Source organism: Nerophis ophidion, linkage group LG17 (genome assembly GCF_033978795.1).
Source record: "Nerophis ophidion isolate RoL-2023_Sa linkage group LG17, RoL_Noph_v1.0, whole genome shotgun sequence".
Taxonomy (NCBI): Eukaryota; Metazoa; Chordata; class Actinopteri; order Syngnathiformes; family Syngnathidae; genus Nerophis; species Nerophis ophidion.
In genome coordinates, this window is record NC_084627.1 from 23,520,649 (window position 1) to 23,545,292 (window position 24,644).

Consider the following 24,644-nt stretch of genomic DNA (forward strand, 5'->3'; position numbering starts at 1 on the left):
CAAGTTGAAAAACTTATTCGGGTGTTACCATTTAGTGGTCAATTGTACGGAATATGTACTGTACTGTGTAACTACTAATAAAAGTATCAATCAATCAATGTATGTTTATATACAAAACAATATATATGATAAAGAAAGTAAGATAAGAGTTTCGCCAATAAAGACAATGTTTAAGGACGTTACTATCTTTTACCATTTTCCAAAATCGTATAAATAATTTGAAACACTGTCTTTGTCATAAGTCCAATTGTTTATTTGCTAATTACTGTGATATGACAAATAAGGATTGTTTCCCCTTTTTTGTTATTAAGGTAACCGCTAGTTTACAAGCCTGTATTTTAAAACCCCGGCTTGCAAACAGAAATTGTTGAATCTAATTGTAAAACATAGATCGATGTATGAACTGTGGAAAAAAAAAGATTATAATTCATTTTGTAATATTTGGTTCCGCCTGCAAAGCAAAAAGTAGGGCGTTCTTTGGAAAGCCTTGCCTTGTGAAGCCACACAGCAGCAGCTCCCTCTAGCGTTGGTCGGCAGCCGTTAACCAGATAAGTGCCTGCCTGGGAGGGGAAGGAGAACAAACTGTAAACTACTAGGGTATCCATCTTCGCCAAAAGGGGGGGAAACCGCCCTTGTATAGTATCTCCCACTGAAACTGTACCATTGGAAGCGGCCGGGAGCCCCGGGAAGGTGTTAGTAGGATGTCCCGACATGAGGGTGAGTGGATAAACAGCGCCGTGGCTGCTTGGCTAGCTAGCTAGCTAGATAGTTGCTAGCCCAGCTAAAACGACTAATGCGCAATTAGCTTCTTATTTCCACAATGTCTGGAAACACTAAGAGTGACTTGTTGTATTTTTAAAGACACAAACATGTCTTAGTGTCAACTAACTGGGGGAACTGAGTCTGCGTTACCGCAATGCTACGGCTACATGCTAGCTTAGCAGCTAGCCGTTGCTAGGCGCTGCTGTGTTGGCTTGTGAACTAAAGTGTCATGGCGGGGCTGCCTTGAAATAACTTAACTCCCGCCTGATAAATGCAGTGAAACATCGGACAATTGGCGGTGTGTTTCTAGGTGTGTGCGGGGAGCTGACAGCTGTGCGCTGTCATTAGTGCACTGTCATCAAGAAGGGAAACTGTCTCAGGCCGCGAAAGTCCTGAGCACGAATCCTGTATGAGTACCGGGTGTCGTCCATTTGGAAGTCATCATGTTTACTCTCTTTATAAATCAAAAGTAGGCGACCGTGACGACCCTGCTGCTAATGTTTCTGCCACCGCTGAAGTTTTGCGTAATGGCAGCATGTCAGTTAGCTAGCTTTGCTTGCTAGCCTAATGTTGTAAGCACAATACCAATGTGAGCAATTGCATTTTGCCAATTTGTATAATGCGCAATCTTTTTGCAAATTGATTCCAGCTATATATGTGAATAATGTGTGGTACACATTTTGCAAATCAATGGGTGCAAATACATGTTTTTGGTGTCAAAATAATTCATGAAATACTTCTGTAAATTTATTCATTTGTAGTCGGGACTATATAACTGAGTATTGCCCTCAAATCAGTCCAACCCTAACTCTAACCACTATACAGTGTACATCCACGACTAAACTACTGACTAAACTACTATCACAACTTGGTTTACTATTTATAAAATGTAATAATGTAGGGTTACTGACTAAACCATCCACAAAATCTCATCTTAAATCTCGTCTTAAATCTCGTCTTGCGATATGCAAATTGCTTGCGCACAATGGAAATGACGTATTATTTGCAAAGTGCGCGAGATTGGTGAAATGTTTACAACACTAACAAGGAAAAACACTTCACAAAAGTCGTCTTTTTTTAAAGTATGGCAGGTTATATAATCACCAAAATAACCGCTTTTAAAAACACTTGAAGTGCTATTTCGTAAAGGGTTGTGTTTTAAGTTGATCAAATCACATTGATTGATTTCAAGTGTTGATGTCGTAAGCACAATACCAATAAGCGCAATTTGCAAAATGTGCAATCCATCCATCTATTTCCTACCGCGTATTCCCTTTTGGAGTCGCGGGGGCGCTGGCGCCTATCTCAGCTACAATCGGGCGGAAAGCGGCGTACACCCTGGACAAGTCGCCACCTCATCGCAGGGCCAACACAGATAGACAGACAACATTCACATTCACACTCACATTCACACACTAAGGCCAATTTAGTGTTGCCAATCAACCTATCCCCAGGTGCATGTTTTGGAAGTGGGAGGAAGCCGGAATACCCGGAGGGAACCCATGCATTCACAGGGAGAACATGCAAACTCCACACAGAAAGATCCCGAGCCTGGGATTGAATTCAGGACTGCAGGACCTTCGTATTGTGAGGCAGACACACTAACCCTTCTGCCACCGTGAAGCACCCAAACTGTTGTGATTTATTTTAAGCAGGACTGTCAAATGATTACAACATTTCAATCATCCATCTTCAACCGCTTATCCGGAATTGAGTCGCGGGGACAACAGCTCCAGCAGAGACCCCCAGACTTCCCTCTCCAGAGCAACATTAGTAACTTCCTCCGGGGGGATCCCAAAGCGTTCCTAGGCCAGAGAGGAGATGTAATCCCCCCATCTGGTCCTTGGCCTGCCGTAGGGTCTCTTCCCAGTGGGATGTGCAACGAGGACCTCCCTAGGAAGACACTCGTGAGGCATCCGCACGAGATGCCCGAACCACCTTAGCTGGCTCCTTTCCAAGCGAAGGAACAGCAGCTCTACTCCGAGTCTCTCTCGGGTGACTGAACTTCTCACCCTATCTCTTAGGGAGATGCCAGCCACCCTTCTGAGAGAACTAATTTCGGCCGCTTGTATCCGCGATCTTATTATTTCGGTCATGACCATAGGTGAGAGTAGGAATGTAGAAAGCTCGGTAGACCGAGAGCTTTGCCTTCTGGCTCAGCTCTCGTTTCGTCACAACAGTGCGGCAGAGGGACTGCAATACTGCCCCAACCGCTCTGATTTTCCGGCTGATTTCCTTCTCCATCTTTCCCTCACTCAATCAGTCAAAGTTTATTTATATAGCCCTAAATCACAAGTGTCTCAAAGGGCTGCACAAGCTAGGCTGGGCTTTATGGCCTTTTTTTAATATCTCGATATTTTTAGGCCATATAGCGATACACGATATATATCTCGATATTTTGCCTTAGCCATGAATGAAGCCATGATGCATATAATCACAGCAGTATGATGATTCTATGTGTCCACATTAAAACATTATTGTTCTTACTGCATTAGGGACGGCGTGGCGCAGTGGGAGAGTGGCCGTGCGCAACCCGAGGGTCCCTGGTTCAACCCCCACCTAGTACCAACCTCGTCACATGCGTTGTGTCCTGAGCAAGACACTTCAGCCTTGCTCCTGATGGGTGCTGGTTAGCGCCTTGCATGGCAGCTCCCTCCATCAGTGTGTGAATGGGTAAATGTGGAAGTATTGTCAAAGCGCTTTGAGTACCTTGAAGGTAGAAAAGCGCTATACAAGTACAACCCATTTATCATTAATATATGCTCATTTTAAACTTTCATGCAGAGAAGGAAATCACAACTAAGTCAATTGATCAAAACAGCATTTATTCAACAGTACTTAAACAGTGGCTCAAACATTCATATCATTTCCAAAAGAGAAAGTGCAAGATGGTCAGAGACATTTTAAGTGTCAAATTAAAATGAGCTGCATAATAGGAAATCAAATAGTGTTCGTCCTTCTCTATGTGGTAGGTTACTACAGACGTTATTAATTTCAGTTAACTATTTTTTTCATACGGTGTTGATCTGGAAATGTTAGCTTCGGCATTTTGATGGTGTGGGTGCGTGGCACCGTATGGAGATGTTGACATGCAGAGTAATCACTCTCATTCTCTAGCAGGTGACTTTTCAAATGATGCTACATACAGCTTCTGCCGCATGCTTCAAAAATTACGGTTGTCTGTTCGACATATTCCCACTTAAAGCCAAACCACCTCCAGACGATGGACCCCTTCTGTTTTTCTTGGGAATTCATCCTTCCTTCATTCGCACCTTCTCTCTCTTGTATTACCACTCGCACGGCTCTGCTAGCATCACAGCAAACATTACCCATGCTGCTACCCCTCTGCTCTGCGAGGGCGTATACGTGTATGACGTGACAGTATGTGACGTATGTAAGAAGGTGCGCTTACTGTCTGTGAGAATGAGACACAAGGAGTGGGAAGAGCCTGTAGTGTAATGCCCGCAGCTAAAAGCAACTGCGTGAGAACATATACTCGAATATCACGATATAGTAGTTTTCTATATCGCACGGAGACAAACCCGTGATATATCATGTATATCGATATATCGCCCAGCCTTAGCACAAGCCACAACAACATCCTCGGCTCAGATCCCACATCAGGGTAAGGGAAAAACTCAACCTAATGGGCTGCAATGAGAAACCTTGGAGGGGACCGCAGATGTGGGGATCCCCCCCATCCCCTGGGCGACCGGTGCAATAAATGTAGAGTGGATCTCGTTAATAATGTGTGAGTCCAGTCTATAGTGGGGCCACCAGGATATCATCTTGAGTGGAGTCAAGTCAGCAGCGCAGAGACGTCCCCGACTGATGCACAGATGAGTGGTCCACCCTGGGTCCCGACATTGAACAGCTAGCGTCTCATCTGTGGTCACCTAATCTGTGACCCCCAGCTCCTTATTGCAGAGCAGAAAAGAGACGGCAGATCAACTGGTCTGAAAGGGGGGGTCTATTTAAAGGCTATAGTAGGGCCGGGCGATATATTGATATAAACAATATATCTCAGGTTTGTCTCTGTGGTATATAGAAAATGACTATATCGTAATATTCGATTATATGTTCTCACACAGTTGCTTTTAGCTGCGGGCATTACATTACTGGCGTTTCTCACTCCTTCTCGTCTTTCCTTCTCACAGAGACGTAAAACAAGCCCGCCTTCTTACATACGTCACATATTACTGCGCGTGTAGCGTAATATAGGGATGTCCCGATCCGATATTGATATCGGAAATCGGTCCGATATTAGCCAAAAAAGTGAATATCGGATTTTATCGGACTGAATCTAAAAACTCCGATATAAGCGCTCCGATATAAGCTGTCCATTTGCCGCTGCAGCACTTCTATGATAGGTGACTGGTGTGATCACACTCCAACACAGTAGGTGGCGGCAATGCCCCTTAATTAACGTTGGTGGCGGCCGTGGAAGAAGAGCGTCTCTGATCCAGCATGCACAGCCCACGTGATCACAACAACAACAATGCGTGTGCTCAGCAAAGTGTAGTGATGTCGGCTGTGTGGAAGTATGTTAACTCACAGCATGCCGAAATGCTTATCTTCTTAAAAAAAATCTCCACATTATGCTCGGACTGCAGAAAGTGGAGAAGGAGGAGGAGGAGTAGTAAAGGTAGTCAGCACTGACTGATTATTATTTGTTTTATGCTCTTGTTATTAGAGTGATATGTTTATTGTGTTTACACTTTTCTTCAGTGAAGACTAAGAGTAATTACTACATTATTTTGGGCATAGTCAGTCAGTGAAACTGGAGCTGTGAACTCTTAATTTAGAGCAGTTGGACAGGGGACAATATTGTGTTGTTTTTGTGGTTTTTGTCCCTGCCCACAGTTGTTTCCAACATATGCTGACAGTAAAAAAATAACTGAAGTGAACTTGAATTGTTTGCACTTTAAAACGTTTTTTGTTTTTTTTATTGGATTTATTTAGGTTATTTTTCAGGGTCTTCTAATTTATTTTTAATTTATTCTTTTCAATTGTATAATTATGTTGGTATTAGTGGTTATTTTGCACTTTAAATATAACATTTTGTTTTCATTGGATTTGTTGAGGTAATACTCTTACGTTGAAGGTTAAAATTTATGTAACCAATTGGTTTATAATAAATGGGTCAGTTTTTCCTATACCTACTCTTGCTGACTATTGTTCTCTGTTTTAACACTACAACATCAGTAACAGTAACACCACTTTATCAAGCCTTTTCTAACATTCTACAAAACAAAATAAGGAATAAATATATGTATGATTCGTGCCTATATCGTATCGTATTGATATCGGTATCGGCAAATACTCAAGGCTACAATATCGGTATCGTATCGGAAGTGAAAAAGTTGTATCGGGACATCCCTAGCGTAATGCGCTCTCGCCGAGCAGAGAAGTAGCAGCATGGCTAACGTTAGCTGAGCGGAGCTTGTGACAATACAAGAGAGAGAAGGTGCGAAACTGATCACAAATGGAGGAAGAACAATAAATGCCCAAAATAAAGAGCAGGGGATCCATCATCCGGCGGTGGTTTGGCTTCAAGTGGGAAGATATTCAGTAGACAACAGCAATATGCAAAGTATGCAGCAGAAGTGTTACTACAAAAAGATAGCAACACTATTAATTTGTTCTCATTTAAAAAGTCACCCGTGAGAGAATGAAGAGTAAGTTTTGGTCATTTGACTTAGTTGTGATTTCCCTCTCTGCATGAAAGTTTAAAAGTAGCATATATTATTAATGCAGTATGAAGAAGAATGTTTTGATGTAGACACATAGAATCATCATACTGCTGTAATTATATGCATCAAGTGTTCATTTAAGGCCAAGGCAAAATATCGTATTGTATATTGTGTATCGCAATATGGCATACAAATATTGCCCAGCGCTAGGCTAGAGTATACAAATGAGTTTTAAAGATGGGACTTACATGCTTCTACTGAGGTAGCATGTCGAACTGTTACCGGAAGGGCATTCCAGATTACCGGAGCCCCAATAGAAAATGCTCTATAGCCCGCAGACTTTTTTTGGGCTCTGGGAATCAGTAATATGCCGGAATTCTTTGAATGCAGATTTTTTGCCGTGACATATAGTACAATACAACCAGCAAGATAGGCTGGAGCTAAACCATGTAGTATTTTATACCTAAGTAGTAAAACCTTAAAGTCACATCTTAAGTGCACAGGAAGCCATTGCAGGTGAGCCAGTTTAGGCGTAATATGATCAAACTTTCTTGTTCTCGTCAAAAGTCTAGCAGCCGCGTTTTGTACCAACTGTAATCTTTTAATGCTAGACATAGGGAGACCCGAAAATAATACATTACAGTAATTGAGACGAGATATAACGAACACATGAATAATGATCTCAGCGTCGCTAGTGGAATAAACGGAGCAAATTTTAGCGATATTACAGAGATGAAAGAAGGCCGTTTTAGTAACACTCTTAATGTGTGACTGAAGCGAGAGAGTTGGGTCGAAGATAATACCCAGATTCTTTACCGAGTCGCCTTATGTAATTGTTTGGTTCAATCATGATTAATAGCAATTCTGTTCATAGTTAACTTAAAATAAATTGTGATTAGTCACAGATAAACATTATTTTTTGTCATTAACAGGTGTAGCCTAGAACGATCATTTTCAAGTTTTTATTCTAATGACTGGACAATTAGTTTTCTTCTCATAAAATATTTTTAAACATGTTTTTTTCAGCAGCTCAACACAAAAAGGACATTTGTGTTTATAAACCTGCTCAGTGGTCTTGTGGTTAGTGTCCACCCTGAGATTGGTAGGTTGTGAGTTCAAACCCAGGCCGAGTCATACCAAAGACTATAAAAAAGGTACCCATTACCTCCGTAGCGTGGCCACCGCTACTGCTCACTGCTCCGCTCACCTCCCAGGGTGTGGGACAAGGAGATTTTTCAAACGCAGAGAGTAATTTCACCACACCTAGTGTGCGTGAGACTAGCCGTGGTGCTTTGACTTTTATCACACCTTTTAATGAGAATACAAAAAAATACCAGCAGTGTGTTGAGTTTTGCCAGATTTTGTCATTTTTAAGGAATACAGAATGGTGTCGGAGCACTTACATTCAGAGGAGGAACTACACTTCCATTAGATTAAATATCAGTTTCACGCATTAACAGAAAATGTGGATGTTAAAATGTTGGTTTGATTGTGAAGATGTTTGGTTTTGTAATTAGCGATATTTCTATACATTACATCTTGTACACGATAATGGTATTCATATCACTGCATGACAATGTTTTAACCTTATCTGTTTATTGACATGTAATATTCAACTTGCTAAACATTCTGTAATTGCTGATTATGAATCAGAACCGGTTATAAAAGAGTGTACATAATGTCAATCGCCTAGAAAACATTTGTTTCGGTAGAAATACCACAGATTACATTCCAAAACATATTTGACAAACACTTGTGAGGAGCCGCAAAGATGACTTGTTTTGGTCTGATGTCATAGGTCAACATGAAAAACAATACATTTATCGTCCGCTATAAGGAAATAAGCTCTGTGGACGAAAGGCACGTGGTGCATGACCAATAGTCGCATTAGAGAGTGCACATGGACACTGGGATTACACACGTGTGTGTGTGAAAATACACACACACAAAAAATATTTAGGAAATTAAACATTTAGTGCTTACAAAAAGTGTGGAATATGTTGCTTTTTTTATATTTATATAATTGTTCATTTCAGAGTTTGCTCTTTATAAATGCATGGAGTGCTCGATGAAATGATCTTATGCACTGCATACGGCCCTCGTGCCATAGTTTGCCCAGTTCTGCTTTAGTGACATTTTTCTTTGTATTGTGGTAGAATGAGCTTTTGACCTCAGACCTTTCACCGTATTATTCATATTTAAGAAGGTTATGTTATCACTTACGTTGACTGAATAGGTCCAACTCCATTCTTTCCAGCATGGGCACCGATAGCAAACAAAAAGTTTTTTTTAATGTTTCATATCAAAGCACTGGATTGTGTGGGTCTGTGTGTGTGTGCGTGTTTGTGCCCCCAGCTGGAATGTCAATGTTTGCTGCTCCAAAACAATACTCAGTCACTCAAAGTAATGTTTTGCTTCTTGTCGTCCCAAAGGTGTCAGCTGCGATGCGTGTTTAAAGGGAAATTTTCGAGGAAGGCGTTTCAAGTGTCTTATCTGCTACGACTACGACCTCTGCGCGTCGTGCTACGAGAGTGGCGCCACGACGACACGACACACCACAGAGCATCCCATGCAGTGTATATTAACCAGGGTTGACTATGGTAAGCTTTATTAGCATTCTGACTCACCTCAGTCTAACCTCAAATGACATCTTTTAGGGAATCCGAAAGGGCTCAGTTTTGAGGTATCACATTATAATTCTTATTATGGTTCTCCTCAGCGGTTATGTAAGACTGTACGGCCTCATATTTATTTGAATGAAGTTACATACATTTTAAATGCCATGAAGTTTTATACTAATGCAATATCATGTTTTTCTATATAGTGGTGAGGCCTAATTGTTTAATCAATTCCAGAGATTACCATGCAGAGGCTAAGATTCAGATTCAAATTCTTTGTCATTCAAGCACAGCATCAGTGATGTTTGCAGAAGGAAATTGTATTGCATTTGGCCTCAACAAAAACAGTTGGATAAACAACAGAATAAAAACAATTGAGAGAATAAAATGAAAATAAAGTAAATAAATACCTGGTCAGCAAATGCAGTATACATATTCAAATATCTTAGTGCAAAAATCTATGTGCAAGGTGTTTATTACAGTTGCATTTTTTTAATAATATTTTTTTACAGTAATATTACAAAAATGTCATCACATATGATGTTACTTATAGTTTACAGTCGTCCCTCGTTTATTGCAGTTAATTGGTGCCGGACATACCGCAGTATAATAAAAAAAAAAGACAAATACTGTAATGTATTAAATACAATCCATAAATAAAACTGAATTTAACACTTAATTTTGGCAAAAACATGTCTAATATGCTTTTAAAAACGTTATATGTAAAAAAAAAAAAAATAAAAAAAAATACATACAGGTAACCTGCAATATTTGAAGCAAGATGTAGTAAGGGACAACTGTATTTAGCAAATTTATTGAAACATTTTTTGAACTGCAAAAACTATAAAAACAAAACAAAAAAATGTTGATAAAAACTGAATAAAATGCATTACAGAGGATAAAAGTTGAAACCGGACAGCAGCAAAAATTATCCCCAAAAAAGTTATGAAGAATTGTCTGTAAGAAATAAATTGTGATGAAAAAACTTTTTTTTCTCCCACTCTGAAAGATAGAGCTCTGACTCTCTGTCATGTTGTGTTTTTTTCCCTATTTGTGTGGTGTTTAAGTTCCTGTCGAGTACAATTTTTTTGTAGTTTCACTTCCCCTGTCTGTCCACTGTGCGCTGGCTCCTACACCTGTCATTGATTGGCAATCGGGAAACACCTGTACCCGGTTGCCAATCATTCTCCCATTTCGGTCCGGCCTTGTCTTGTAGACAAGGTCGGATCATTGCCTATTTTTCTGCTTTGTTTAAAGAGTTGTTTCCTACTAAAATAAGTTCCGTGTCTTGTACAGTTTCACTTGTCTTCTTTTGTTCTTTTCCACTCCTAGTTATGTGTTCTTTCTTTATATACATGCTGTAAGTATATATATGATGAAGTAACATGCACATTCATATTCATAACATGTAATCGGAAAGATCAACTTGTGGGGTTGCTCTCATTGACTGAGAGATAGCCATGGGGGTTTGGCTCGTGATTGAGCAGCTGTTTAACAGGACATCCGTGCAAGAGAGGTTTTTTTCCAAAAGTTGCCATACTGGTCAGTCCAATTCCAACTTATTGCAGTTGCACAACACAGAATAAAATAAATACATTTAGGAATCACTTGCAAACACCACCAAAGGGGCATAAGAAACAGCAGCAGCATGAGTTGCCAGCAGAGCAGCACAACCAAAAGCTTGCACGTGCAATAAAGGTATCGAAACATGGCACGGTTTGGTTTTACATGAATGGATACCTAGTAGTACCGACGGAATTCGGTTGATGCCATAAAAGTATTGAATTCGGTACCCATCCCTACCTGTTCTGTTTCTGTGTATTAGTGATTGCCATAAGGTCCCAAAATTTTAAATAAAACAAAAGAGGAATTGTTGAGATATTTATAAAACTATCTTGTCTCTCCAAACGGCTCGTTAGAAGTATGAAGGAATTTGCCCAATTTGTGACGTTTTTTTTTTTTTCAAACTGTTATGTCAGCGTATATATATTCAAATATGGACATATGGTACAGATTTTCCTAAAGAGCTTTGCGCGAGTCCGCCATTGTAGATTGACGTAGTCAATAAGCTCCTTCTTTTTCTCGATCCACTTGTTGTGAGGCAGACAAGCTCGTACATGCACATGCATTTTCTGCTGCTATTTCTAATACAAAGTAGTGTATAGTTCAAACTTGTATCTCTATGTAGACTCATTATGAAAGCACAAAAAATTACAACCAGGCTGACGGGGAGAAGACACAGTCAAAGTGGAGGCATGTAAATAACACCACCCAAGGAAAACGGCGCCTCCTGAAGAGACAGTCAGAAAGCTGCTTGAAGATGGTCTGTAAAACATAATCCATGCAAAAGTTTGACAAAATGACCAGCATTACATATTACGTAGACCACAAGGAAGTGTTTTAAATGAAGAAAAACAAATCATAATAGGTCCCTTTTTATTACAGTAGGTACCACTGTTTTTGTGCCTCATTCCTCTGAGAATATTGCGTGTGACTGAAGCATTAAGGAGTCGGACTATACAGGACAAGATGCAGTGTGCTCATACAACCACCAGCTATGAGTAGATAATACTGTATCGTCAGTTTCTCTTTCGTACTTATCTGGTCGGTAGTGCGTTTTTGACGCATTCTTCACTCATGTTAAAAGTAATGGATGAGAAAAAATAACAACCTACTGTACATATTGACCCATAGTAATAACCATCTCTTTGCCTCATCTTGCAGATTTGTATTACGGCGGAGACACCTTCTCAGTAGAGCAGCCTCAGGCGTTTACATGTCCTTACTGCGGGAAGATGGGCTTCACAGAGACGTCCTTACAGGAGCACGTCACCTCCGAGCACGCCGAGACCTCAACTGAGGTGGTCAGTACTACGTCAAGCGTGAACTGTTTGGTTTACAAAGGAAACTAGTTTTTATAAGGTATCACAGCGGCTTCCAGCGATGAGATATTTATTAAAATATTTACACAAAATGTTATTTTTAATATAATTTTATGTCTGATGGTGTTTTTTTGTTGAAAAGTTTACCAGTAAGGTGAGTTTTAAGTTACTTTTTTAAATAAGGTTGCGCTGTATAGACGATATAAATAATATACATTTGGCAGAAGATAGAGCTTTCAATACCATCATCATATTGTAATAATACATGTTGACACATTCTAGCTGTCTCCTGCTAATTTGACAGTACAAACCAGCGAACAACCTATCCTCAACGCAAAGTAGCGAGGATCCTCGGTAGTGAGATAGCGGCTCATGAGATAGCGGTTAACTAATCCTGGCCTTAATGGCGGTAAATAAAGTAAGATCCTTGCAAGTAACATTATCACTGGTAGACAAAGAATAGCTAAACCTGCTACACTACACAAGAGGCTATGCTAACCGCTAAGCTAGAGCTCTTGAATGTAAACGGGTGGGCGGATTGATGCAAATATCGAGCGTGGCGATACCAAGTTTAGTATCATAATATTGTCAATATTGATTAGTTGGATTTTTTTTTTTTACTACACAATCTATTTTTCGTTATTTTTTTTTTTTCTTTACAAACTCTGGAAAAAGGTCCTTGGACCCAGGACAGTTTTAGATTTGAGCCAATAGTAGTTTTTGCTTAGGTTTAGTTAATTTGCTGTATTAAATTTATCTTGCTCAAAATATTGTGGATAATACAAGGAAATAGGAAAGTAATTGAAATATTTAATTGATATCAGACCGCCGTATAACATTGTTTTTCCTACTTCCTATTATAAGGGGCCGTTGGAAATGGTTCTATTATCATTTGTGTACCTAATAATATCTTGTGATATATATCGTTACCTCAGGAGGCTGCAATATGTATATTTAGGTAATTTATCCTATTCTTAATTGTAACCCTGGCAACTATCTTGGAGTACAGTCCTTTGTGAGCTCTCTTCACTGTTATGCGATTCAGGCGCTTGTACAGGAGGAGCTAGCCCGTGTGGCAGACATGACAGCAGCTTAGCATCAGTCAAGCATATCAGAGGCGACAGAAATCGTCTCAATGTGTACCTTTTTCTTTCAGATCTGCCCGATATGCGCTGCCTTGCCCGGGGGGGATCCTAATCACGTTACAGATGACTTCACAGCCCACCTCACACTCGAACATCGAGCACCCAGAGATCTAATATCCTTTGTGTCCACACTCTCTCACACACACGCACACACTAGCGACCATATGTACTAGTTAAATGAAGTTATAGTGTACGCATATCGCTCTTCTCTGTGAATCTTATTTTGTTTGTCAATGCAAGGCTTTTAATACACCTCACCAAATGGCAAAAATAGGCATAAATTAATCAGAAGCAATGTTTATCCATCCATCCATCTTTTTCCGTGGTGTTTATGCTATTCAAAAGTGAAATGACCTATTCTGTAGTACTGTAGTATAAATAACATCAGGTGGATACCCACGTCAATTATGTTCAATCTGCCATTTAGTGGAAGAGCATTTCATTGCTCTGCCTGTCACGACGTGACGCTGTCATAGCAATATGAACAAAGATACATTATTTGTAGTAAACAAGTCAACAATTTCTGGGCTACTAAAGGGATATCTGATAATTTCCTGCTGTACACCCGATGATCCTGCGCAGCCCAATAATATGCCGTACAGTAGTTAAGAGTTACAGCTCCATGACTTCAGGACCTACTGCCAAAAACTACACGCCAGTCAAAGTTACTCTATTGGAGTTTGTACTAATCTGTTGCAAAAATGTTAGCCATTGCCAGATTTTAATCGGAACTTTCATGTTTTTTATACGGCAAACACAAGCTGTGTGTATTAAAAACCATATGTCATGAAGTCACATCAAATTGTTGGCTACATAGCCGTTAGCTTACTCCTTTGTCTAATATCAACATAACACTTTGATGACATCGTGAGCTTTGTTAAAACACACAGGGTTACTTCGCTGCCTTTTGTTTTACAAGATTAATAAAAATCATTCTTTCTGTTAACAAAAGTTCAGTTAAGAAGTCCGCTTACAACATTGACAGCAAAAAATTGATTATGTCCTGTATAAACTATGCGCACTGGTATCCCACCATTCCCATTGTTCAGCCTTAACGGCCCCCCCCTCGTCCAAGACGAGTCCAGCAGTGTTCGGCACGTACGCAGGATGTTCCACCCCGGGCGGGGACTTGGCGGGCCCCGAGCGCGGCGCACAAATATGCACTTTACTAGCGGCTCCACGGGGGGGCTTTCCTCCACGTCAACGCAGAGCTCCACCTTCACCCCTAGCAACAGAGAAGCCATGGACCCCATCGCAGGTGAGTACACCAGGGAAGAAGATGTGTGTTCGTTGGTCAGAAGCATTCAAAATTTAATTATAAAATATGAGTAAAAAGTGCATGGATAATGATAATCCAGACTGAAAGTCAAAAAGTCTTATTCATCCAGGCAGAAAGTCAAAAAGTCTTATTATTGCTAGGAGTGTCCCGATTCCGATATTGGATATCAGTTTGATAACAACAAAAAGATATGTTTCAGATTAGATTGGCATGCATCTAAAAGGTCCGATAAAATCCTCCAATAGAAGCAGTTCATTTCAGAATCCACTGCTGTAATTCTACCCAGCAGTGCTGGGATCCACCATGCAGAGCCTATTTCATCACAACAGCACTGCCTTACTCTGGATTTCCACTGGAATGCATAACGGCTGCTAAACGGTGCCTCAACGTTACATCTCCGCTGTCTGCCAATGCCCACTGCCATTTGATGCAGCTCCAGCGTGCAGCGAAATAGCGCAGACTTTTTTCCGCAGTAACATCATCCCTGGCGAGCGTTTTACACATACTCACATCTCATACAACTTCCGGTAACCACTCACTTAGTGCATTACATTCTGTCCCCCAAAAACAGATATTAGATAAATTAATCTACCATGTTGCGGTGGCTGGTAAATATAGAAGATCTCTGTATATTTAATGCAGAGGTGCGGTCCGTCACTGGCATGACGGTGCCTTGCGCAAGGGGTTCACTGCCGGCAGTGGACATCAACAGATTGACTTGAACGGATGGCAGGCTCGCTAATGACAGTTAGTCATTTTTGTGTTCTCTTGTGTTATGGCGTTTTAATCCCTGTCCATTGCTCTTATTTCCACTTTCTACTTTGTTTTTGAATCACTTCCTGTCCTGGTGCTCTCTGTGTTTACAAGCACCTTTGCTTTCTGTTCCATGTCCTGCCAGCACACTTGATTATCATTAATTAGTTCTATTTAGTTCAACCTGGGTCCCTCCTTCTGTGCTGGATCATTTTACTTGTTAGTCGGCTTCGAGTGCATCTTCCTGTTGCAAATAAATATACTTTTACCTGCACGCCATCTATTTCCGCATCCTTGGGGTCATGCTACAAATAACGCTCACCAAATCCTGACAAATGATCTAGCCAGTGAGTTAGCCCGCGGAGATTTCTATGGCCCAGCATCTTGACAAGATTTTGGCACTGATGGCCACATTGAAGCATTCTTCAGCCTCTCATCAAGCTCCCTCCGACCCATCCCTGTCGTCTATTGGTCTCTCTGGGGGCGTCTGGGATCCGTCCCTTAAGGGGGAGAGTATGAGTAGCTGTGCAGCTGGGGAGGCATAGCTACTTTTTGCTTCAGTAAGGTCGATTACAATGCCACTACCATGCCTCCCTGCTTGGATGACCTCATCAGCGACATCGCTTCCAGCAAGACTTTCTGCTCCATTGAGGTCATCCACGATGCTACCATGATTCCCTGCTGGGATGACCTCAACAATGTCGCTGCGAGTACTCTATTTTACACCAATGTTTTCGGCAACATTGTGGACATCGTTCCATCCTGTCTTGGCGCCGCCGCCTGTCACTCGCCCGGTTGGGTTGTTGCCTGTCCCTCACAAGTTGCCTGAGCTTCCTTGCCTGCTGCAGAAGCACCCATCTAGCGCTCGCCATTCTTGCCTGTTGCATTAGCGCCCGTCTGGCGCTCGCTGTCCTCGCCTGCTGCAAAAGCGCCCGCCATTCTCGCCTGCCGCATAAGCGCCTATCTGGCGCCTGCTATCCTCGCCTGCCGCATAAGCGCCTATCTCGCGCCTGCTATCCTCGCCTGCCGCATAAGCGCCTATCTGGCGCCTGCCATCCTCGCCTACCGCATAGATAGATAGATAGTACTTTATTGATTCCCCTCAGGGGAGTTCCTTCAGGAAAATTAAAATTCCAGCAGTAGTGTACAGAGTTGTGATCAATTTAAAAAAAAAAAAAAAAGTAAAAAGTAAATAATGGGGGTTTAAAAGGAAACAAAATAGAAATATTACAAAAAGAATAAAAACAATGGGAATAACAATATAACAGTAAAATGAGAATATAACAAGACAAAGTAGGCAGTAGTGACCATGTTATGAAAAGGTATTGCACTGTTAATGTTTTGCATCCCCTGTCATCCTAATACCCCCCGTCCCCCATCCCAGAGAGGAGTTGTACAGTCTAATGGCGTGTGGGACAAAGGAGTTTTTGAGTCTATTAGTCCTGCACTTGGGATGAAGCAGTCTAGCACTGAACAGGCTCCTCTGGCTACTGATAACGCTATGCAGAGGGTGACTGGCATCATCCAGGATGCTCACTAGTTTGTCCACAGTCCTCTTTTCTGCCATAAGCGCCTATCTGGCTCCTGCTATCCTCGCCTGCCGCATAAGCGCCTATCTGGCTCCTGCTATCCTCGCCTGCCGCATAAGCGCCTATCTGGCGCCTGCTATCCTCGCCTGCCGCATAAGCGCCTATCTGGCGCTTGCTATCCTCCCCTGCCGCATAAGCGCCTCTCTGGCGCCTGCTATCCTCCCCTGCCGCATAAGCGCTTATTTGGTGCTTGCCATCCTCGCCTGCTGCACCAATGCCTTCCTCATCGGACGCATTGGTGGCTAGTCTATGGACATCTTATGCACCAATGGCAAAAGCGTGTTTGTACCTGGGCGTCAAGGACTGCTGCTGCTAGAGCGTTCCATGTGGGCTTCTCATGTTCCCCTTTCCTACATGCGGCTGTGTTCCAGCTGCCGCCGACACCTGGCTCTTCCCCGCTGGCTGCGGGGACATATGGCCTGGACTGTTGGCCCTTTGATGAAGGGACGCAGTTTGGCAACCCTCTGCCATTCTTCCCTCCGCCCTCCCTTTATTTTTTAACTTTCTGTGGAACTTGAAGCGGCTTTCATCGGCTATACGATGGGGCACTACTGTCTTTAATTGCTAATGACAGTTTGGTGATGTTTGTGGTTTCCTGTTTTTGGCTTTTTAATTGTTGTCCAGTGCTCTTATTTCTAATTTGTACTTCCTGTGTTTTTGAATCACTTCCTGTCCTGGTGCTCTTGTTTTGTCGCTATTTTCTGTGTGGTCTATGTTTTGAATCACCTTTTACTTTCTGTTCCTTGTCCTGCAAGCACACCTGATTGTCATTAACTAGTTATATTCAGTTCCACCTGGGTCCCTCCGTCTGTGCTGGATCCTTCTACTTGTTAGTCTGCTTTCTGTGTATCTCCCTGTTGCAAATATAATTTTAACTACACGCCATCTGCTATTTCCATATCCTTGGTCATGCTACAAGCAACCCCTCACCAAATACGTATGATGACTGAAGCAGTGAGAGTCAGCCGCCGTGGCTGTGCTGTTCCGCAACCATTACGGCTCCAGTGGAAATCCGGGGTATTTAGAGTAGGAGCTATATCATTTTTTGTTTCAGTCAAAAAAAATGTTGCTTATGGGCAGGTTAAATAATTTCCGGTGCTCATCCAGTCAGCATAGTGCTGTCATTAGCTACTGTGCTACTTTGTGTGCATTTTAAGTATGTTTAGCCTTTTTACAACCCAGTTGTGTTAAGCTCAGTATGAGTCCAAAGACAGCAATAGACAAGCCATGTGTGGCTAAAAACATTCAGAAAGTATCCACCGCGTTGTCAACACTGCATCCTCCCTTCCCTTCCATTGAAGACAGAAAAGATTAACCTACAAGGTAAAGTGGACTCAATTTTTGTATCACTAATCATTGTAGCGACCTGCCTGCGTGCCTGCGTGCCTGCGTTGACAGTTCAGCTAGTTGTTTTGACTTAATTAGTTTATCCATCACCCCCTTGTAATGTTTGTTTGATATACAGTACTGTATAGCGCTTCATATTGTCTTACAAACTTTCTCTAAAATATGGACTTTTGAGGCTGGAAGCCGTTATTCATGTTTACATTGTTTCTTATGGAGAAGTCTGCTTCAATATACAAACTTGTATTTATGAACCCTGTTCTAGAACCAATTGGGTTCCTAAGTTGAGGTTCCAATGTACATATATCAGTGTCGGAATATCCTGAATGGATAGAATAGTCTTTTATTTATCCCACGATTGGGAAATTACATTGTTGCAGTGCAGGTTTTTACATACAGTAACAAAACTAAAGCGTAATGAAATACTACATATTTCTCACTAATATGTATAGATAAAAGATTAAATACAATAAAAAACACTTGCATCAGTATTGCACACCACGAAAAAAAACATTACAGCAATTACATAAGTACATTGTAAAGTGTTATGATTGTGGGTAGAAAGGACCGTTGATAGCGCTCCTTCTTATATTGTGGATGTTAGTACTGATTTCTCACACTACATTTCATGTGAGGAAGTAGTCTGGCTTAAAGCATGAAAAAAGGTGAGGCATTTGTCCTGGACACAGAGATTTAGTTGGACAAAAAAGTGCAATGCAGTCCAGACAACACATGTCGTGTCAGTGATGTCCAGAAGTGTCGAGACACATACTGGTCACCCTACCTTTGAGGAGCTCTGCTCCTGTTTTGGAACACTTCAACTCCTGTTGAAATATGTACACGGACAAATATGAGTGCATACGATAACAGCAGTGTGCTGCCATTGCCATCCATTAAAGTAATATAAGTTAGTAAGATTTGTACTGGTATCGGATTGATTTAGGTAGTGAAAATGTTGTATCGGGTCACCTCTTATTATTGCATTTTGCGTCTTCTTCCCCTGCCCTCCCTTCTAGTGTGGAGTTCTACAGTTTAATGGCATTGGGAACAAAGGAGGTTTTAAATAAAATGTTTTTTCAATGTATACTTTCTTTACAGTACAATATATATTTTATATGCAGTGCAATTCCTTAACTCATCAGTGCTTTTCTAGGCACTTTATATATTATGTATTTATATATTTGAAAAAAATTTGTTTTTGTTAATTTCATTTTTTTTTTAAAGAAATAATATTACATAACTTAATTAAATCCTTCGAAGTGTACAGGTTAGAGATATTTATTTGACTTAAATGTCCTTTATTGACTGTATTAAAACATAAATGGAATCGGTGAAAATATCTCTGAATATTCTGAACTCCTATTGTTACTAATAAAGTTACTATAGTGGCGGAGTTTGTGAACGTAGCTCAACTTAAGTTAAGTATTGCTCTCTATATGTGTACATCAACTGCATTTGCAATCAATTGACACTCAATAATATTCAGGCAGTTGTGTGGAATGAATATATATATATATATATATATATATATATATATATATATATATATATATATATATATATATATATATATATGTATATATATGTATATATATATATATATATATGTATATATATATATAAAATGAATATGTACTAATAATATTTTTAGGTAATGTTTTTGAGTGACATTTCAGTGTAGTAACTTGTTAAAGTGCAAACAATATTGTTAGACATTTAGTATTATTTAAAAAAAAAAAATGTGTTCATCACTGAGAACTCTATTCACAGGAACAAAATGCAACAAAAACAAATATGGGCAATATTTTTTGTCAAAATTCCAAGTGCGATCAGCAATCTGTTTAAGTTTCGAGGGTCCGTAATGTCTGGTGACAAATATTGTAATTTAGTATGTTGAATCCAAATATCTAAATTCTTACCTCATTGCAACTTTTTGTTCAAGTGATGTTTGCGTGTCTCTCCTGCAGAGTTGTTGTCGCAGCTGTCAGGTGTACGACGCGCAGCGGGTGGGCAGATAAACTCGTCGGGGCCCTCAGCCCTGCAACTGCAGCAGCTCCAGATGCAGCTGCACATGGAGCGGCAGCAGGCCCAGGCGGCGCGGCAGCAGGTGGACACGGGCCGCCACGCCACTAGGCGCGGCAACAACACGGCCAACTCGGCCGCCGGTGCCGCCGCCATCCCCCCGCCTAGCACGGCCGCCGCCAACCCGGGCGCCACGACCGAAAGCAACCCATTGTCGTCGTCGTCCCACAACTCCCAGTTCCTATTAGCACGGTGCGTGGCTCACATACACACAAATATTTGCTGAAACTCATTATTGACCGTCACTCTTTTATTAGCCCTTCTGGTGAAAAGTTTTTCAAAAAAGAAAGACCATTTTTTTGTTTCAGTATGAGTGAAATGCCAACTGCAGATATCATATTTCTTAGCCGCTCTGATGACTCTGCTTCTTTGATCATCATTATTTTGAAATCAGCATCATAATTACTCTGTTTGCCAACTTGCGCAGCTTATGAGGCTCTTTTTTGTGCCTGTGTCACTGCTGTATCTCTCCATGTCACTGGTGTGTGTGAGTGACAGGAAGAAAAGCTCTGACTGGCTTGTGGAGAAGTCCTTTGGCCCTCTGCTGGTTGGCATGTATACATCTTAAGACCTCAAGCATAAGACAACACATCTCTTACTTTCTAGTGGAATTTTTTTTTTAATATTTGGCTTATTTAATTTAACAGTATAGTTGAAACATCTTGTATTTGTGTCAGTAACTTAACAATATCAATGAACTCATCCTGAATACTTGTTAAACTTCATATGAAAAATATATGTGTCTTATATTTGGGTCGATAGCTTAATATAAATAAAATAATCGTGTATGACTCAACAATGTGAAAAATATCTTATGTTAATGCCAGTTAATTAACAATATAAAAATATTGTTTGATGTCATAATGCCAGTGAATTAATATTAAGAGAAATAACATCATATATTCATTTCTGTAAATTAACAAAATGAAAAATAGTCTTAAATATGGGTCAATAACGTAACAGTATGAATAATAGCATATGTTGAGCATCAATGTGAGATCACATATACCGTCTTATGTGAGTAAATTAATATGAAAAATACAGTCTTATATATTTTTTGACAGTATGCAGTATATTACACATGAAAAAAGTATGCTCATATCAGTTAATTATCAATGTGACAAAAAGTTTGATAATAATGTCAGGAAATTAACTTACCGTAATAAAAATATAGCTTCTGATGTTAATGTCAGTAAATTTGACATAATGAAAAATACTGATTTATAGTCATGTCAGTAGGTTAACTATGTGAACAATAATGTCTTTCATGACAGATTAACAATATCAAAAATATGGTCCTATTCATGATATTAAATCAACAATATGAAAAATATTGTCTTATGTCCAAGTCATTAAATGAATATGAAAAATAATGTTTATATCCAAATCCTTACTTTAACAATATGAAAGCTACCATCTTATATTCATGTCAGAAGATGAATATGAAAAATATGGTCCTATTCATTGTCATTAAATTAATGACAAATACCCTCTTATCTTCTTGTTAGGAAATCAACAATATAAAAGAATAGCATATTCAATGTTGGTCACCAAAAATATGTTTTTTGTTCAGTAGCCCAACAATATGGAAAATACTGCTTTATGCACTACATTAAGTATTTTAGTACTACAAAGCTCCTTTTAGGTGTCAGGCAAAGAGCTCCATGCCAGCAGGTGGCAGTAGTGTGCAGTTTATCACATAATTCGTGTTTTACTAACCACATTTCTCCCATACAGCTTGAATGAGCCCAAGATGTCGGAGGCCGAGCGTCAGTACCTGGAGGGTGAGCGCGCCGACCGTAGCCTCTTTGTCCAGGAGCTCCTCCTGTCCACACTGATGCACGAGGAGAGCTCCTCCTCGGACGAGGACGAGCGGCGAGACTTCGCCGACTTCGGGGCCATGGGCTGCGTGGACGTCATGCCTTTAGACGTGGCGCTGGAGAACCTCCAGCTCCACGAGAGCGCCTCCGCGGGGAAGGAGCCTCCGCCGCCTCTTTGATGTCCGGGTGTGGAGCAGACTGTGCCCCCCCACCTGCTGCAACTGTCAGTGATGGAGAGCAGCAACCCCCCCACACCCTCCTCAAAAACCCTTTCTCCCTCACGGTTTCTTTTTAAGTGATTGTAATATCAGGCCTGTCACCATTTTTTTTTTTGTTCCATGTAAGCAAAAAAGAGGCAGAGCAATCATCCGAGAGAGAGTAAAGACATCTAAAAATCTATAAATCTATAAATATATATTAAATATATATGAGGGTGATAATCAATTTGCATTCTCCTTTCTTCATCAGTGAAAATGCAACAGGCAGCCTTCCTGTGACACGCCCCTTTTGGCCTCCTGGCCCCGCCTATAAATACTCCACACCCCCGACCAAGCTGCTGTGTGTTTCTGACTCCTCCATCTAATAAAAGTGCTTGGATGGGTTACCTTAACTACTTTAAGCATGCACTTCTTTGCAGCACGCATGACAAGATGTTTTATTTAGTTTTAAGATCCTAGGCTCCAGCACCCCCCCCGTGACCCCCAAAGGGACAAGCGGTAGGAAATGGATGGATCCTAAGTCTATTGTTTTTTTCATTTCATTTAACTGACACGCTAACTCCCAACACGTGTTGGCGGTGCTGGGATGAAAGGAGAAGTTGTGACGATGAAGAAAAGCCGCTCCTGACGACGCACATCAGATGGACGCTCGGAACTAAAAGTCCACGTTTGTTTAGCGAGTAGACGCCATGTCTATTAACACCTAGACCGATGATGCTCTTACTCACATTCTCTTTTTTTCTTTCCTGTTCAAAGGATGAACCTTGGTTTATTTCTGCTAAGGATAGCACTTTGTATTTATTCATGTTTGTTTTGGAGCCTTTTTACCAACCTTGCCACCTTCATGCCTACTATCGCCCTCCTTGTGTACTATATGACAAGATGTATATTGAATCTGTGGCTTTCAAATGCTTATAAGACATGGGGCAGACTTTTTTTTAAATGTACATTTAGATTACAATAAATCCAAACTGCACAGCTTTTGATGAAACCAAGAGGCTTTTACCGATTTGCGCTTTTTCTTGCCGAGATACAGCATGTGTGTTCCTATGGGAAAATAACAGGAAGATGCTGAAAAGTAAAGTGATGAAGAAAGTACTAGAAATAAATTGTAAGTTACAAAAGAAAGTCAAGTTACAGAAAGTACTTAGAGGTGGGAATATTTGGCCACCTCACGATTCAATTAAAAATAGATTTATGTATCTTTGATGCAGTTTTGCATTTCATTTGGTTTCACTAATTAAGCGCTTATCACATGCAACTTTTATAAAATTTCTTTGGAATAAGAAACTTAAATTTATTCCCACATTTATTAAGTCAATGAAAATGTGCACAACTGGACCATAAGCAACTTAAAATAAGGAGCTGCAGTCAGCCAAATTTTAGAACTGACTGCATTAGTTTATTTACAATAAATAAATCATTAACGTTTACTAATTCATTCTATAATCGTCCATGTCCAAATTTGCGATGCATCTAGAAATAGATTATTCCCCCCACCTCTAATATACATATATATATATATGAATATATATAGCTTCAGATTGTGTATATATCTAGTCTTGTTCAGAGAATATTTAGTGTCAAAAAACACACGTACCCTGATTTACTCTACATTCCAAGAATGTGATTGCACAAACTAAAAAAGTTAGGGTAAACAGATGTAAAAAGAAAAAGTATAGTTTGAAGAATGCAAAGTTTCAAAATTAAGTACATAAAGTTGTTAGTCAAGGGTTGTAATGTTACAAGGAAAAAGTTGTAAAATGACAATTTTTTATTTGGATTTACTTTTTCATTCCGCCCATGTACATCTGGGGTAGGCTCCAGCACCTCCCGCAACCCAAGCGAGGCAAGAGGTAGAAAATGCCATCCATCCATCTTCTTCCGCTTATTTGAGGTCGGGTTGCGGGGGCAGCAGCCTAAGCAGGGAAGCCCAGACTTCCCTCTCCCGAGCCACTTCGTCCAGCTCTTCCCGGGGGATCCCAAGGCGTTCCCAGGCCAGCCAGGAGACATAGTCTGCCCAACGTGTCCTGGGTCTTCCCCGTGGCCTCTTATCGGTCAGACGTGCCCTAAACACCTCCCTAGGAAGGCGTTCGGGTGGCATCCTGACCAGATGCCCGAACCACCTCATCTGGCTCTTCTGGATGTGGAGGAGCAGCGACTTTACTTCCCGGATGACAGAGCTTCTCACCCTATCTCTAAGGGAGAGCCCCGCCACCCGGGGGAGGAAACTCATAGCGGTAGAAAATGGATAGATGGATTTCCAAAAATGATATTGCACTGATGGGGAAAAAGTTACAATGAACAAATAGGTTAAAAAGTAAATGGAAATGACTGTAAAATAGTGTTGACTTACAACAATAAAGTTACTCCAATTGTGAGGATAATGAGAAAAAAGTGGTAAATCAAATCGTAATTTAGAATAATAAAATTGTTTTGAGAAATTTTTTGCGCTAATA

The 24,644-nt window shown here is 40.6% G+C and overlaps 1 protein-coding gene across 2 annotated transcripts; it reads left to right on the forward strand.

The window, feature by feature from the left end:
* The first annotated feature begins 504 nt into the window (after positions 1 to 504).
* Positions 505 to 23,180, forward strand: kcmf1 (potassium channel modulatory factor 1). 2 transcript variants are annotated; one of them, XM_061876613.1, is made up of 7 exons: positions 505 to 717; positions 8,888 to 9,055; positions 11,798 to 11,937; positions 13,112 to 13,213; positions 14,169 to 14,358; positions 20,033 to 20,339; positions 21,885 to 23,180. In XM_061876613.1, exons 1-7 carry the CDS (start codon positions 702 to 704, stop codon positions 22,144 to 22,146), a joined length of 1,185 nt encoding a protein of 394 aa, XP_061732597.1. In that variant the 5' UTR covers positions 505 to 701; the 3' UTR covers positions 22,147 to 23,180. The 2 variants fall into 2 exon arrangements, with proteins under 2 accessions (XP_061732597.1, XP_061732598.1); XM_061876614.1 differs by having other exon boundaries at positions 13,112 to 13,212; positions 14,174 to 14,358.
* Positions 23,181 to 24,644: the final 1,464 nt, after the last annotated feature.